The following is an 18,298-nucleotide window of genomic DNA, read 5'->3' as shown; positions in this document are numbered from 1 at the left end:
AATAAAAAAGCCAGCAAAATGTTCAATAATACTTTACATAATTATTATAAATTATATAATTATACACAATGAAAACAGATTCTACAGATTTAATAGATTGAGAAAAAGAGGGGAAAAAGAAAAATACTTCTTCGCAGAAAATTCTAATGATGGACGCGTTTGCGAACATTGCTTTTGTTGACATCATCATCAATTGGATTATAGATCCGCAGCGATCTGGTTCAGAGATCGTATGGTCGCATTAAATCAGACATAAGACCGATGAACATCTGCAGAGCGTGATGCGAAGGTTGCGCAAAACGCACTCTCTTATCAGCCGATGTGGCAGATCGAGAGCATAAAAAATTAATCGCTTCGCTTCAAGAAATTCCGCAGCTGCATTCAAGCTATATAATTATTCGCGCACACATTTGTAATGTCGGATAAAAAAATACTTTTAGTTATTGAAAAAACGTTTCGGCAGCATAATATAATGCAAGAAATATGTTTTTTCAGTAGTTAAAAACACTTTATATCAAATATTATATCTGCTTCTTAAATATCTGCTTCTTAAAACTAGAAAAATACATAGGAAATGTGTTATAATAAAGTATAAGTTTAAATTTTTTATTGGTATAGATTTTGGAATAGATTGGATTTGAGACAAAATGTAAGGAAAGATAGGAATAAATTACAAAAAAGTTGGAAAATATTTAGCATCATTTTAATGTAGATAAATCAATAAAACTTTTGATTCAGTATGTCAAGCGTTTCATTTATCACGATAAAATAATTAGATTACTTTTATATAATAAATATTTATTAATACTTAATTTTTGTACAGTCTTGCTGTTTCAAATATTTTACATTTGGGCAATTTGGCTGAAAAATACTCTCTCCAACAATTGTCAACAAGTGCACCGAAATTGTTAAAAGCTTTGAGAACCACTGTCCACGGTGATTGTTGGCTTTGCCTTTTCCCCCTTCTCCTCTCGCTTTCCCCCCTTTTTCCCCTCTTCCACGCGATAGTATTACAGCTCACCCCGCGCGCACCGTTGTATTTCATTGTTGTGAACGCATGCAAATTGCGATCCCAGTACCGGGGCCGAGTATCAATTCTAACAGAATTAATTCGAGTGCAGTCATTGTTTTTTGCGCGTCACAAAAAACCCTCTATACGCGGGCAGCATCGCGTTTTGCCCCGCTACGAACAATATCCGGTTCATACGAACGGTTGCGCACGTCGTTGACCGACCTCTCTTCACCGCCCGCCCCGCGTGTGTGTTCCTATGGTGGTCAGATCCCGTTCGAAAATTGAACCGAACGGGCCGTGGGCTCGGTATAACGATCGGCAATCGATCATTTTATTGGTAATTATCGTCAACGTTTCGCCAGTGATGTCGGTGCGCAGCAAGCAGCGTCAAAAAAACGATTGAGTAATATAGCGTCGCTAATTCGCAGAACTGAATACTCGTGTTTCATTGCGCGATAGCTTCCAGTGAATAACCCCGCTTTCAGTAACAAATAACTAAAATAGCACGACTATTGGCGATGAAAAGTGCAGGAAATACTACCGTTTGTAAAACTACATTCACTGTTATATAAAATTGGGACATAAAAATTTTGTAGATTGAAGAAAAAATACAAAATGTACATTGTACACTCGACGTACCGTACTTATGAAAAATTGATATATCTCTATAAATTTAAGAAAATTTTACCGTAATATAATGTTGTAATATACGAATTGAAGTGTCTAAATGTTATCTAAAAAAATATATAATTAACGCGTATATTATAATATGTATTTTCTGATTTTCTGATTTTTCTGTTGCAGAAAGATGACTTTGTAACCATCGGCTCGATGTTGCGTCAGTACCTTCCTGAAAAGGATACTCCGTATATCTTAGACATCGATCTCGACTTCTTCAGTACGAGAAACCCGTTTAAAACTCTGTATGAACGCGTAAACCTCTACGACAAGTTGATTTCTATATTTGCATACAAGCACCCGGGATCGGATGATCCAGAGGTAAGTTTGTTTTATATTTACACAATATTATTGCTTTTTGTGATTAGCGATGCTTTTATGATATTATTTACAAGCATGAGATAATTTGAAAAAATCGTAGGAAAATATACTCTCGGGGATATAATTTCTCCAAGTTTCAGAGAAATGATTAGAAATAGCGGAAAGTGATATCATACATTACGAATGAATTAATTTCGTTTAAACATCTCGCGTGATAGGAATGTGATCGAGCGTGCACTAAAAATTCTCCTCTACGCGTACGATTTTGTCTTACTTATGCGCATGTTTGCAAAATATTCGAGGCCGATTCTGTGCCATCAAAAATATACACAAACTTGAGCGCATAAGAGGGCCATGAAATATCTGATTTCGTAAAAGTGTAGTCGCGGGGACAAGGAAAACGCGAGGGCGAGGGATCGCGCGAATCGCGACCGAACCGGGAAGCTTTAGAGGCGATGGAATTTCGCGAGTCGGGGGATGGGAGCCACCGACAACGAGCGGAAGATTTGCGAATAATTAGGTGGACCGACAATGGCCGAGGTCCCGTGGCAGGCCGGATACACAATGTGGCCTGCCACCAGCGGGATAATAGACAGAGAAGAACGACTCTATGGGGTTTTAGGATTCGACGGACATAATGGCACTGGCCTATTGTCTACGTAGCTGCAGACTGCCAACATCCGCCTCCGGGGTCGAACCATGTCGGCTCATCTGCATACCAGCTTACAACCCTTCGGCCGTTTAGTTCCGAGCATCGAAAACGCTAATTCCACCCATACCCCGTTACTCATCAATGAATCTCGATCACATACTATTATTGTGCTGTGCGTCAGATAATTTGACGAAGTGACGTCTCTAGATTAATTAAAACCGACACGTGCTTTCAATTCAATCTCGTATAATATTCCACAATTTTCGATAAACCGCTTTCAATCAATTTTAGATTGCCGTTCATTATTTAAAAGAATTTGTGATGGATTCGATCGAAAACTATTTTATTAGACACGCATTATTAATCACGATTGTTTTTTCTGTGAGAGATTTTTTTAGCAGCATTATGTATGAGAAGGCACGTATAGTCATTAGTCGAAAATATTTCCAGTCGTTCTTATTTTACGATTGCTCGTAAATGATGTGTGCGATATTGATGTTCACGGGAGATAAATATAGGTTTATACAGTATAATACTGCAGGCACTCGCGAATTCTTCTACTATACTGATTTGAATTCCTTTCGCTTTGCAATCTTTTCCGGAAAATTGAAAAAAATGCTGAAATTATTTCCTGGAATACACAGGAATACACAGGAATACGCAGGAATACACAGAACTTAACTTCGTACAAACGACGACGTACGATTCACCGCAATAATATATTGCTAAATCAACTAAATTCTGCGAATAGCTAGTTGCATTGTGGCTGCACTTACTTAATTACCGGATTATGGTAACTAACATCACGCGTTGAATGTATAACAAATCTTGTCCGCGAAATGGAAATGTTAATTGCATCGCCGTTTAGAGTGCAACAGTATGTCATTTGAATCCATAAATAAATTACGAACGGGTTTGATCACAGGTATGTATGCATATTTACGTGCTATACGCTAAATACATCCTATACATTTCCAAGTTTCACAATAAATTTTTGTATCATAAAAATTGGCTTGTGAATTTTTACTACAAGAAGCTTGACAATAAAATGTTTAAAAAATTCTTTTATAATAAAAATATTTTTATATATTTTTTCCAAATTTCATATTTTATTTTAAAAACAAAGGGTTTCAAAAGATTTGTAGCAAACATTTGATTAAAGTAACGAGTAAAGCTTACTTAAAGTTATAATTACAGACAGCTTCTCACACGAATGTACTGCGTTTTTGCATTATGTCATTTGCATAATGTTTTGCATCGCGTTCTTCGAAATGTCGATTTACAACTGATCTGTGCAACAGTAAAACGGACTTATGCATATATCGCGAATCCCACTTTGCATATATCCAATTGTCGAAAAGGCTCTGATCCAGCCAACAGATCATCCGCAATTTCTCACGGAGTTTCACTCCCCGTGCATCCTGCATATCATTTAAAAAACATCAGCTATTCTCCTATATATTTGAAATCGCTGATTTCGAGGCCGAACAATCTAACTTCTTACCGTGGGATTTCGGCAAGGTGTGTACCCTTAAACGCACAGTCAAGCTTTGACATCCAGTATTGCTTACCGTTATGTTAATGTTACGAATTGGGCCGCTTAAACGCGCACCGGTTAAACATTCGGTTCTTCTCGAGCTATGTGTACCATGACGGATAAGTCCAGTTTCTGCCTTCAGCGCAAACGATAATGCAATGCAAGATGCAACTGGACCATGTAACCATTGTCGTCTAAAATTCAACTTTAAAAAATTTAAATCATCAATCTATCACAATCTTTTGTATCTTTTTTATTTTTTACTTTCTTTCAATCTTATCTTACGTCTGCATTTATAGCTTGATGTTTTTTTTTTAATTTTTTATCTTCGGGCAAATAAAGATAAAAATATTTAGGAAATTGCAATACCTTTGAAGCATTAAAAATAACTAATTTAAAGTGAGTCTGCTGTAGTCATCGTTTTGTCAACATGTTTTTTTCTATATATATATTTATACGTATATGTTATTCTATACTATACATATAGACGCAGACCCGATGATTTCGATTTAATGTATGCAGGTTAGACGCCGCTACCTGTCTTACCCTGAGAACTCGGCGGTGCATTGTGATTGTAATCGCCGGCTGCAGGTCACCCCGTGGCCTAACCGGGGTCAGGGTCATTTCTGAATTATTTAAATTGCGCAACCCACATTCCTTCCTCCAGATACGCACCGCTCGCGTCACTGTGTCTTCGCGATCTTCTGCAAAACATAATAATCAGGAAGGATGAAAGAGTCGGTCTTTCGCGAGGACTCGATCACATGTCCGCAATTAAAATACATTAAATTACAGCTCTTATTTGTTGAAATACATCTCTTATAATTTCAACGATCAATATTGATTTAATCTACAACTTGAAAGATACGTAAAAAGGATTATTATACAATATTAATATAAATATTTTACAATAATGACGGGGATTGAGGCTTACAATTCTCTTGTTTTTTATCTACGAGTCCTTTGATAAATTGAAATTTTATAATAGATAAAATCAAATAAAATTTTCATGAATGAACGTTTTAAGACGTGAATAGCGCAGTCGGGAAACGCGATCAAAACGCGTTTACACTCCATTTGGCATATTCAAGACTACTCCGCGTTACTTTAATTCTTGAGAGCGTGGATACTGGATTCGTTTCTTTCGTGAATTCATCGATACGTACGGAGTCTTGGACGGTGATCCGCAGGGTGTATATTTTGTGCGACTCCTTTCTCAGGATCTGCCACGCGATGTCCCACTGGGATCCCTGCGAGAGGAGAAATGACACGAGCGGGGGGTCCAGTATGCAAAGCGGGGCCCGTTTTCCGGCCGCTCCGAATATTGATGTATAGCCGAGTATGCAGATGAGCGTGAGAATGCAGCTCGTGCCGGATGGTGGCGCGAATAGGCGAACCGGAAGTAAGCCAGTTCCCTCACCCCCGGTAGCTCTTCTGTCGTGCCACCGTTGTGCATTCGTTCTTTCTTAGAAGATGTGCTGCTGCGATTGACTTTCGCGAACAAAGACGTTTGGTTAAAGCAAAAATCAAAATATTGCCGAAAGCTTAGCGGATAAAAATTTACGAAAATTCAACAGAGAAAAATAGTATTACCTTTAAATTATATCTTTAATCTTTGTTTAAAAAATTTAATGTAAGCTGCAATAATATACAACTTCTTAACGTTAAATTTCCAACGTTACAGATTTTGTTTTTCTGACGATTCAGTTATGAGGGAAAAGATGAAAATACATAGATGGTTGTGAGCATTATTTTGACCAACAGTTCTATTGTAAATACGATGTTCCCGTAACATGCAATCTGTGCTAGAAGTTTGTTGTAGCAAATAAAAATTTATATTGTTTAACAATGCGTGAGGTTGACTCGGGCTAAATTGGCACTCGTGGTTTCAAAAGCGGAAGCGAGCTATTCTGCTAGCATTTGTGTATCCAACTGGTTCTACCAATTTCACCAGAATTTATTGAATTGATCTAGCTGTTTGAGTAGAATAACCACAGAATATCCTGATAAAATAATACCTGGTTTACCAATATATACGTATATGCCATATTGCTGTAGCCAACAGGTATGAGAGCAATACCAAGCGTATTAATCGATAAATATAACTTTCAAATATAAAAATTTGTTTAATTTTTATATCAATTTTTAATGTATTTTTTTTACATTTACAAAAAGTTTGTTGCGCTGCTACGATAAAATTATAAATACAATGCTTATCACATTTCAATCTATTATCGTAATTTTTATTTATACCGTCTATAGATTTTTCAAACGTTTTATTGTTGTTAAATAATTGATGAGCGCAGTATTAAATATTAGACAACTCTGTTCTATTAATTGCAAATTTTGTAACATACCGGGAATACAGCTTCGGCGGAAACTGCAGAAGCGGAATTTAAAGAGCAATAATGTCACTTTCGGCAAGATTTCATTGTCCTTTTTTTCCCCTTTTTCTTTCGTCTCTCCTTCTCGTTCACACTCTTTTTTACCGTCTCTTTCTACAGCAGTCTTCTGCCACTGAAATATCTGTTTAAACCTGCACGAGGTACGAGAACGGGACGGAGATAAACAACAAGGAATTAAATATACAATAAAGTGCGGAGTCCGGACAGCGAAAGGGCGTGGTGGGGTGGCGAAAGGTGGGAAAAAGAGAGAAACTCCTTTGCCGGCCGCGCGCCATTCCGCCTCGCACACCCTCTTGCGCGCCTCAACCCTGGGCCACCCGCATAAATAAATCCAATTGGCTCAAATAAAATGTACGAAACGAAGTCGCGCCAATGGCCGGGGTATATTTTATTTTCTCTCATTTTCCCTCCCTCCCGCGCAGCGCTTTCGCTCTGTCTCGCTTCTTCTTCTCCGCCCACTCTTGCATCTACCCTTTCCGTCTACTCGTCCGTAGTTCTTTTTCTCTCGTTTTGCTCTTTCGTCCGCTTCTATCCCTGCGACGACGGTAGGATAATTCAATCTCGACTTTTCACGGATTTCCCATCAAAGGAGACACACCGGTTACGAGCCGAGAGATTTCTCTTTCCCGGCGCGTCTGCAGTTGCTCTGACTTTTTGAATTGAAACCGTCCTTATTTCTTATTCGTCCTTACCAACTCTCGGCCCTTTCTGCGCGCTTTCCGTCGCCACGATGTACATATTTCAACTCATATCGATATTTTACTAATTAATATCCTGAATATATTGTTGTTAAATGTAGTTAACGCTACACTCTCGGCATATTATTAATTTACTTAAAATTAGAACATTAATATTATTATCAAAATAATTCCACATTTTTAATTTCTTGCTAATAATTACAAGAAACAGATGCAAAATGAATAACATGCAGTATAATAAGATTGAATAGATTTTTAATAGTTTCTAAGGCCGCGCAATTTTTAATATATTGTTGAATTAATAAAAAAAAGATATGTAGCTCTCGATTATATAAATGTACATTTTGATATTAGCGTATAATAATATCTTACATCATTAAATGTCTATTGATATCTGATTGGCTATCATTTCAAAACTTATTAAGATTTAATTCCCAACACAGTGCCATCAAATTATTACAATGCAGCAATAGTGAATGTTACATTGAAATGCATCCATGCTCCATCAGTAATACATTACTGATGAGAATATATATCATTTCATGATGTATGAAGCCGCATTAGTTACTTGATATTTAATTAGTCTACGGCATAATGTATCAATTATATATCTACTGCATTTAACCAATTTATTAATTCAATAATTATACTGCAATACAATTACAATTGTTAATTCGATTTTTTCATGCATCTTTATCTCCCCATTTATTTTTATTTAACTAACGTTATTAATGTTGCCTTAATTTACTTTTGCCCCGCGTATTCGCTATAAAAATATCTGTATAATAAAATTCAATAATTTACGCACATAATTGTTGATGCACAAAAATGCTGGTTTCCACTCCACGTGGACCAAGACACGTGCAGTAGAGGTTTCTTCATTAACAAGGTGCTCTGTCTGCGTGGAAGGAGGCGAATTTCGTTGGGGCAGGTCACTTCCGTAATTACCTCCTCTCACGGAAGTCCCAGGATGCTCGAACTTCAGCGGAGGTGGTGGTAGCGGCGGCGACCCTCCTCAAGGTCGCCTCTCATCCCCCGCAATTAAGTCCTCCGACAATTAGATCGATAAACGCAAGGAGGCGCCCTTCATGCCTCTCGTGTCGGGGCATTTATGCGCTCCGTGTAACAACCGTGACTCTCTTTTCCTTTCTCCTGCCCTCTCTCTTTCATTCGCATCCCGCCGACGATAATGAATCGCTGAAATTACAGCATGCCGTTAAGATCGGCTTGGGATCTCTTTAATAATGTTATCTCCGTTTCACGTTTAATCTTTGATTAACCAAAATACCTGGTGTGTATTAAAGTTCCGTAATTCGACCGCGGAAAATGCTTGCACGGAACAATCTAATCACGTTATATATACTATTTACCCTCATTTACCTCTTCTCTAACTATTTCAGCTAAGGAATCTTTGAATTTTATTAATATTAATATTATAAATAATGGCAAAAGTAAGAATTTATCAAATTGATTGCAAGATTAAAAAGAAATTAATATACATTCTTCTATAATTTATTATGTAAATTATAAATCAGAACTTATCACTATTATATATTTTTTTTGCACTTGCAAAACCTCTCAATTCTATTGAGGATGTTACTTTATTTATAGAAATTTTAAATCACTAATCCTAGAATTTTGAAAAAAAACAGGAATTAGCATATCCAATCGTAACTTGACCAGATCCTTTTTGAAAAATTTATAGTAATTTTTTACATAAACAAGTATATCAAAACATACCATTCAGCAGATTCAACTTGAAGATGTAGTTGGAATTCTAAAATGTTGGAAAATTTTGAGAGAGAGTGGTGAAGCTTAGGTTTATTTTATCCCCAGCGAATTCTTGGAAAACCGGATAAGAACCAACATTGCCATCTATCGTAAATGATAAGAACGAGGGTTTCCTTTGCAGTTTCCGGAGAACCCGCAACCTCGTTGGGTGACGTGACGAGCGACGTCGACGCCGACGCCGACGCCGACGCCGTGCGTTCAAGATGGCCGCGGATCGTTAAACAGTCACGCGCAAACTCCTCGGGGGGTGGTGAGGGTTAAAGAGGGTTGGTTTGGGAATGTTCTTCCTTCTTAATAGGGTCGAAGACTAGTTACGATCTCAGATCGACACAGCAAACTTATCGGACCTTCTTCATTCATTACAAGACGTATAACGGTGTGCAAAGTGTCGTAGCTAGATGATAATTTGCTGATTTTGTTTGTTAAATATAGCATTTTACCTCTTTATTAAATTTTATGGAAAAATTTTTATCAATTATAATGCAATATTTATGATACGTAGATTTTTGCCGGGCATTTCTCTTTCAACTTATGTGTTACTAATAGTTACATTTGTCTCGCATTGGTGTGCATGAGATATATTATACACATAAAATCATTAAGTAAAATATATAAATATTTGAAGTGTATTAAAAAATAGTATGAATATATACAACTCGATCTCACATACTGCTATACATTTGTATGTATAATACAATTTTAAGTTTATAACAAAAAAAATTTAATTAGAACAAAATATAAATTAAAACAACTATAATGTTATCCGAAAGATGTGAAGATTTTGAAAGGCATAGAGAAATGTTAAATCTTGTAAATTTCGAATTATTTATTTTATATATATTCACTGCAAATATTACGTTATCATTTTTGTTGGATTAAGAACTATTCTGCAAATAATAATTTAGAGAAATTGACATATAAAGAATTTTAAATGAAAATTCTATAGGAAAATGTTTTCATTTAAACAAATTAATTATCAATTATTTATTGAAATAATATGTGGTCGATAAATTACAATGGACGATGGCATGAAATAGCCCGGCATGTCAACGGCCAGCATTCAGTACACTTCGTAAGCGTAGTAAAGGTTATCGTCCTTTCGTCGAACAATTGCAGAAATAACAGTGATCATTACTTTAAAAAGGCGTAAAGGGCGCATACGGTCGTGGCGTGTTTGCACTTTTCAACATAAAGCTCATTGCCCTCCGCGTGAAAGCATTTGTACTCGCTTTTTACCGGCACGTATGTACGCACGCGTATTTTAAGTATCAAGTGAGCGCAATAATATCGCACATGTTAGATAACATTCTGTATTGACGCGTGACTCCGTTCGACACCATATGATGCATCGGAAGTCGTCATTCAATGGCAGCTTTTTTTTTGTTTTCTTACGCGGCGATGCGTAAAAATGCGTGCGCGTGGATTTCAAACGCAGTCGTTAATAGGATCGAATATCGATATATGATATCGTAAATCGAGGACGTTGCTTAATACAGACAGCGATTTTTTTATGATACGTTGGTTAATATTATACGTAACAAAAAGTGATAGCTCTGCATGGTTGCCGCACAATAAACCGCGACATGCCTATACATTTATCTATAAATAAATCACTTGTGCATCGGAAAGTTTACAGGCGATGAAAACACGAGTAAACCTGCGCGCTATCGATCTTGTCGTTCTAGAGCAGTCTAGAGCGAGTGGCACAAAGATATTTTAATGACAGTGATTACTTGCGATAGCGACGTACTTTGCCAAAATTTTGACAAAGTGACGAACCGTTCTCTTGAGAATTGCACGATCACCGAGGTCAGAAGAGGATGATGTATTATCCGCAGTATTTTAGGTGCAAGTGTCGTATCTCGTATCGCAAAACACTGCTTAGTCTCACGATCGTGTAGAGGATCGCAATACAACGTTGAGTTTCGTTGGCGCGAATTAACGTTTTAATTCGTTTTAACTTCGGCAATTTAGTGTTGCAACGCTATTTTTATATACTACAGTCTTTTTTTATCACGAGTCGTTCCGCATTAATTTTTTTTTAGAAAAGTAAAATTTCAAAGAAACAGATCCCATATGGACAGTTTAAAAATATATAGCGCAGAGAACACAGAGACCGTCAGACTTTCGTTAAATGATCGCTAATGACTTTGAACGACGTCATAGATGGGAATAGAGAAGATCGTTCTGTTTGTCAGTTCAAAGACTGACGAGTATCTATGAAAAGCGTCTTGATTGCGGGATAAGTCGTTGGGAATCTTGGTTGCCGCGATGCGTAATGCGAATTCCACGCTGATTGCGGATAGTTATGTTTAACAGTCTACCCATTATCGATAGCAGATGTTGCGCTGAAGAGTGTTATGTTTCATAATGAATGAGGTTATCGTGTAAGTGCAATCATTATGTAAGCAGTGATTATGTGCATTACAGAATGCACGTATTGTTGAATTATCGATTTAAGAGATTTATTTTGATTGAGATTTGAATAAAAGTTATCTTTTATAAAAATCCACGAATAAATAAGCTCTATGTACAATTCACATTGCTAATTTGGATCTTAATACAAAGGATAAATTGTGAAAAGTGGTTATAAAATACTCTTTTCAGTTAATTTTCGTTAAGATAAAATTGTTTATATATTTGTATATTTGTATATTGTATATTTTTCTTCTTCTTTTCAATAGTAGCCTGATATAAAATATCTTATTTGTAACAAGATCTTTTATGGACCATGCGATTTGCGATTCATGGTTGTACGATGAATCAACGTGACAAAAATTTGACATATTATTGAAAGCTTAACATAAAAGTCTTTGGTGCCAACTTTAACAATTATTGTAGCTGTAAGATCGAAAATATTAAAAGTTCTTACACGACTCTAAGTTAGAGAGCGTTAAAAATTATATTATGAAACTTTTCTGGAGTTTGAAAACACTTTTCCTGGCACCATCAATAATATACTAATAGTGTGACGAGAGATCGATATCTTAATTACATTATAGACCAATTACGTGCCAAAATTATTCAATCGATTAATTCAATTAATTATTTGCGTTTGTTAATTTCCAAGAACCAATTCATTAATTTCATACAGCGCGTCCAAGAACGTAATCGAACAGTCTCGAATAATCTCCGCTTACCCTGTGCCTTACGTTGCGAATCCGAATGCGATGCGAATCGCCTTTCTCTCGGCGCAATCCGTAAATCAACGGCGAGTCTAAAATCACAGGGGCATCCAATTGAACTCCATAGCGACTCTCTCGGTGTCAATGACTCCGGGGAACCGTATGTCGCAAGCTTCGAGCACGGTTGATTTCGATCACCGGGTACACGCATGCAGACACACGCGCGTCCGTGCGCGCGGTCATACAAACACGTCGTACAACCATTTTCCGCCCTCCCTCCCCCCTCCCCCTCCCCCTCCCCCACCTAGCTCAGTCTTCCATAGTCACGTAATTGATGCTCCCGCGAAAACACCGTCAATTTTCAGAGCACATGGTTCCGCGATACGCTCGACGCATAAGCGCATGACCTCCCTACAGGTGGTATGTAACGTAGAATGCAAGAGCGCATTGAACCCGCCACTATGCAACGAAAATGCCACGCGCTTCCTATTGTCCGTGACAATCGAAGTCAATGACCTTACGGAAACGGAAATGTGGAAGTCTTGCCGAATTTTTTCTATAGCCAAAGTTTCGCCCGTTGCTTTTGAAATCGTCCCCTGCCTTCCGAAGAAAGAGAAATATGCTTTCGTGAGATCGTTGTCCTCATAATGAAAATTGTAGTTAGCTCACATTACTGTACAGACGTACACTTGGCTTTATTTTATTACTTTACGTAATATTTTTCTTATAAAACGTATTTTAGATTTAACATTTTCTGACAATTAGCGGCCTTCACACAACCATTTCTTTATCACTTATGACATTTAATTATTACATCGATATCTCGAACGAGACCAATAGACATCTCACACAGATTTATATCGCTCGAAGACGCGCAATTTCCGGACAGTTAATTGATCATAGTGAAACGTTGTATAATCGTTTTGGAAATAAATAAATCGTAATTAATTGATGAAAGATATACGAGAGATTAGCTATTAAATGTCATTACGATGTTGAAAAAAATTCGATCCGAATGTATCAATGCCTTGATAAATTATTGATGTACAGCGCTATAAGAAGAGCATGCATAAATGTCACTCGTCTATATAATCACGCAGATTTCACATCACAATAATTTATCCATCAATTAATTTCTTCACGTTTTTATAAACAGCACATTTTTAATTGCAATGCACCTATGTTTCTAGAAAACTAGTCTTATGCAAAAAATGGAAAGAAAACAAAATTCTAGAAATTTAGAATAACATTGACTGATAAGAATTGTGCTTTTTGAAAAAATTCTAACGCAATATGCTAAATATTCGATTATTTGTGAAGTCATTTTCGCTGGAATATGTTTCTTTTGCTTTCTTCTTTCCAGAAGTCAAAGAAATAAAGTATTAACGTTTGATTTATTGCTGTACATAAAAAAAATATATGAGAAATAGTAATGTTCGTATCCAATGTTTTTTTTAATTCAACAAAATGTCATAATATATCCATTTTTGCTAATTCGAACGATATAATGCATTTTTTAAGTATACATTATTGTGAAACTACTTTCGCTAGAATATTTCTTTACATTTTTTGTTGAAATTTTTAGACGTTAAACGCGCGAAGCCGTTTGATATGCAACAAATAAATTGTCTCGCATAAATGTTACGTAAGTAATCTTTTGTGTCGATAGATTATCACCGATAATATCACTTCTTCCGATGTCCTTTCCGTAAGTGCGACTTCGTGCTAGCACTCGATTTTTCGATCCACAGACATGCTCAGCGCATAATTCACAACTCGTAATGATGGACCTGACGAAAGAAGCTATTGATAGACGCTCGTGTAGGCGAACAAACTTGTCTGCACGGTTCGGTTCTAAGGCAACGCCGCCATTCAACTCTTTCTCAATCTCCGGTTCATTATAGATAATTTGGTCGAGTCGCACACATAACAACATAGTTATCCTATGCATTATTGTTAATCGAAATCTAGTATAATTGAAACCTGTAATACTATAATAGAAATGTTATTAGTTGTTGAGCAAGAATCTCCGAGATTTTTTAAAATAACTTTACTTACATAAAGAATTCTTTTTCTGTAGCTACAAATTCATCTACAAGTTTAGTATTAATTTTTTTTATAAAAAATATATATTTGCGAATCAATAAGAAGTGCACGCTGTGCATAACAATCTCTGATAGCTGTACCTCAACACGACACGATAACTCACAATTCAGAAAATGGCGAGATTAAAAGATCTTCCATTTACTCTCGGTTCTATATATGGAACTTTACGTGATTCTTAGCACGCCAACGTCGGCGATTCTTCCGATTCTTCAATCGAAAAGGCGTGACACAAGGTCGGTCGATTTGAAACCTTGCACACCGCACTATACGCGACGTGCTGATATTAGCTTGATGCAAAGACAGGCCTGGCACTCGTCGATCCAGTATGTAGATTTGCGCAGGTGTCGTTGCGTTTGCTCGGCGTAATATTCAATTTTAATTGATCGAGAGGAAAAAAAAGAGTATTTGTGCGTGTACACACCCACACGATCGCGCTGTGCAATAACACGCGGACTGTTCTCGGGCATTACGCGCGGATCGTCGATCGTTTCTAGGTTGATCAATTCGAATAGGCTGATCGCATGTTAAGTATATCAGCGATGCAACGATAATTGCCTCCGACGGCGGCCAGATAAGCAGTCTCGTTGATAAGCAATTATTTTGGAGGACGGGGATAAGGAAGTTAATCGAACGACTTACGATCTCGAACAGTTTATGAAATAAATATATTTATAGCGTTGATAACTGCCGGATGAGTCGTTGATAAATGTACACGATTATTCTTTGGCAAGAAGGTAGAAACTAAACAAATATTTAAGACAAGGCGCGTTATATATATATTTTTTAATTACAGTTTTCATACTCAGCATTAAAAAAATGGCTTAGAACATTATAGCGTAATTGAAAAATACATTCGTATTTAATTACGTTTAAATAAAGAACATATAAAAGCACTTTTACCATTATTTAATACAGCCTTTAAAAAGGCAATTTAATTGTTAATATACTTTTTGAATATTTTATATAATTGATTAAAAAATTAATAATTTTGCTAGCAATTATTTTATGGTATATTGCGATATTACGTCGAAATACGCAATAGTTTATAAAATAACTCATATGAAATAACACATTAATAATGCGATTATATGAAAGAAAATTCTTTTATATTATACGTGTATTAATTGTAATAAAAAGAAATTTAATAATTATTGCTATCAATTATTTAATTCAATAAAATTTTTGCTATTTAAAAAAGTGATTACAGATACATCTGCTCGATTCTCAACCAATGATAAATTAGCGTTTTCCAAACAATAATTAATTTTACAGATAAAACCAAAATGCAAGCTGATAAATGTATACGGATTTACTTATTTCAACGGATTAATTCAGAATTTTGCTGGCACGCTATTTATTTATCGAATAATTATTGAACAAAGTTGTTACGTTACGTTAAATTTTTCAAAGTTTATTTCGTTATACATTTGTACGGAATGGAAGACGCGCATTAGCTTTTCGCTGCATTCACATTAATGAAATAAACACACTGGTGCCTAACGGACTATTATTTTTATGCGTTCATTGAACTGAACCGGCGTTTTATTATTTCTCTTTATTACGTTCAAAAAATATCTTGCCGTCGCGACCACGCGCAGCCATTTTAATTTATACGAAACGCAATTTTGCTCGTCGACTAAAGGTGTAATTAGCTTCAGGCTAATGGCGAGAAAAAAATTCCGCAAGAGAGACTGCGCGCTTTTCTACCGGATAATACGTGAAAATGCAGGGTATAGCTTTCCCAATTAATACTGGAAATCGAAGTGCCCCGGGATATTCCCATTAACTACAATCACACGCGCTGTCGGTGGTGCGCGCGATTTTTTCCATTACCTATGAACAGTACCATTTTTCAATTGTAATTGTAAATGTTATAGGAACCAAAGAGCTGTAGAATTTTATTTTTATTTAGATGACTCTTTTTTTTCACAAATATTAAAATGTATCTTAATGTATTTATTTTCTGAATCGACATTATTAAAATAATTTTTATAAAAAAGAGATTTAACGAATTAAAAACACCAAAGTAACTTTAGACGATACTGTGAGTAAAAAATGAACTGACACAATGTAAAGGTACTTTAACAAATTCGTTCAAAAACAGCCCAAAATTCCACAGTGTGGATCGATTTTGCTTCTTTGCTTCCGTTTGCAATCAGTTTTTTTGTGCCAATCAAAGTCAGATATCAAAGGAAACAAATCAAAATCCCTTGCGGTTCAAAGATGAAAGAATCTATCTGTCAACACTTTTTGTTGACCATGTTCCTTCCAAGTATATGCAAATTTTTAAACAGATGAATAAGAAGAAAAATATGAACTTAAAATACATTAAGAAGAAATGAAATCTGGCATAAAGTTACGAGCAAAAATATTTTGTATTCACAATTTATCAAATAAATAGATAAATCGAGAATTTATATTCAAATTCCTCCTCTAATGTTCATTTTGTTATAAATTTTGAGTTCAACATATTTTTTCGACGTTACTTATTTTAATTTTGCGCATCTATTAACTAAGCGCTATTAACCGCAAGCGACCACATTAACGTTTACTAAAATAATAATAAGATAATTAGCTTTCTGCACGCGGTCCGTCGAAACCGCTCAAAACCGGATCTCGTCTACCGTACTTGTAGCAGTTTCAAGAATTCATGAACAGACGGACGCGTTAAACCGCAAGAAAGGAACGGTCTTTCAACTCGGACTCTCGGATGTCTAACTTGCTGCAACTTCAATAAGCTTATCCTCATCTTTCGTAACTCGCCGGCAGACTGCCGTCCTCCGTTTTCCGTAACATGTTCCGTGATATTTGAATATTTAAATCCATCGTTCGAATAGTTATAATAATTTCCACGTTTTTCTATTAACATCGCGTATTACGCATTACAACGTTAATAGAAAAAAAAAAAAAAGTTTATTTCTTGTGTGTCTGATGTACACTACTACCTTACTTTCCAGCTTCGTAAAACCGCGATCACAATGTTGCAATCATCCGCGCAATCAATCAAATTTATATCGATCTCCAGTGTCGATCGTGTAGATTCTACGCGATAAAAACCACTTGCGCTACAAGCGGATTTATGGTGCGTGTCTGCCTGAATACCGCATAGTGTACGTCCGTGTGGATTTCCTTATCTCGTGCCTTTCTTGAACGATGTTTCCCCTTTTTTGAAATCCATGTCCGAGTGATGGTAACGCCGGAAAAAGATCTATACACGTATACGTACTTGTATATAACCTCGGGCAGAAAGCAATATCGAGGGTGGGATTTATGGAGCATGACAGAGATTTACAACGCCTCTCGCGTCCGGAGGCTTCATGGATCGCTGAATCGAGGGGACCTTGTTCCGCTCGCTTTCGATCCTCTCGATCTCCTCTCGATAGCTATGCCGTACTGCCATCCGCACCTGTAGCGTGGATCGCGTAAGCGTGGTATGTCAAATGCGTAAATCGCAATATATATATAAGAAAAGAGAAAAAAGAAATTTGCAAAGATGCGATGAAGACCTCAAGAGTTACATGTGTACGCGACTATTGTGTTATTTATGAAAATAATCCCAAGAGAGATTTTAGAAGATTAAATATTCGAGAATGATTATCTATAATCAAAATGTAATTTAATAATTAAAGTTTTTAATTTGATTTAAAATACATTTTTCTATAATAATATGGAGTACTTCTTTTTACTTAGAAATAAAAATGGAATTGATAGATATATCTGTGTGAGTTATTTACTGCGTGTCATTTGACAATTGATTAATTGAATTTTCGGTTCAACTTTTATAAACACCTTTTTTGTCAGTGGCTTTCCAGTTTCACAGTCAAGCCTCATATCGAATCTGAGCGGGAAGCAGTCGGTTGGAGGGCGTAAACGACGATAGTTTATCGACTAGCGGCGCAGACAATCGCATAAAAAAGGTGCTGACAATGTAAGCGAATGGTCAAATCGTCGACAAGCCAGCGCGCACGCATGA

General features: G+C 36.3%; 1 protein-coding gene and 1 long non-coding RNA gene across 3 annotated transcripts in view; one reads left to right on the top strand and one right to left on the bottom strand.

Moving 5' to 3' along the window:
* Positions 1–18,298, top strand: part of MESR6 (misexpression suppressor of ras 6) — a 528,133-nt gene that overhangs the window by 332,829 nt on the left and 177,006 nt on the right. The window contains exon 5 of the mRNA XM_012369941.2: positions 1,817–2,011. Coding sequence (XP_012225364.1) covers positions 1,817–2,011 — 195 coding nt within the window. The remainder of the gene's footprint in view (positions 1–1,816; positions 2,012–18,298) is intronic.
* Positions 2,006–18,298, bottom strand: part of LOC105673940 (uncharacterized) — a 58,315-nt gene continuing 42,022 nt past the window's right edge. The window contains exons 3-4 of one of the 2 annotated variants that reach the window (XR_010888564.1): positions 4,747–8,500; positions 2,006–4,405 (exon numbers count right to left, since the gene is read on the bottom strand). This is a non-coding gene — a long non-coding RNA (uncharacterized lncRNA). Of the gene's footprint in view, positions 8,501–18,298 lie in introns of both variants that reach the window. The other variant, XR_010888563.1, reaches the window with a different exon arrangement.

Source organism: Linepithema humile, chromosome 2, assembly GCF_040581485.1.
Source record: "Linepithema humile isolate Giens D197 chromosome 2, Lhum_UNIL_v1.0, whole genome shotgun sequence".
In the NCBI taxonomy this organism is placed as follows: Eukaryota; Metazoa; Arthropoda; class Insecta; order Hymenoptera; family Formicidae; genus Linepithema; species Linepithema humile.
This window is presented reverse-complemented; position numbering and strand designations above follow the sequence as displayed.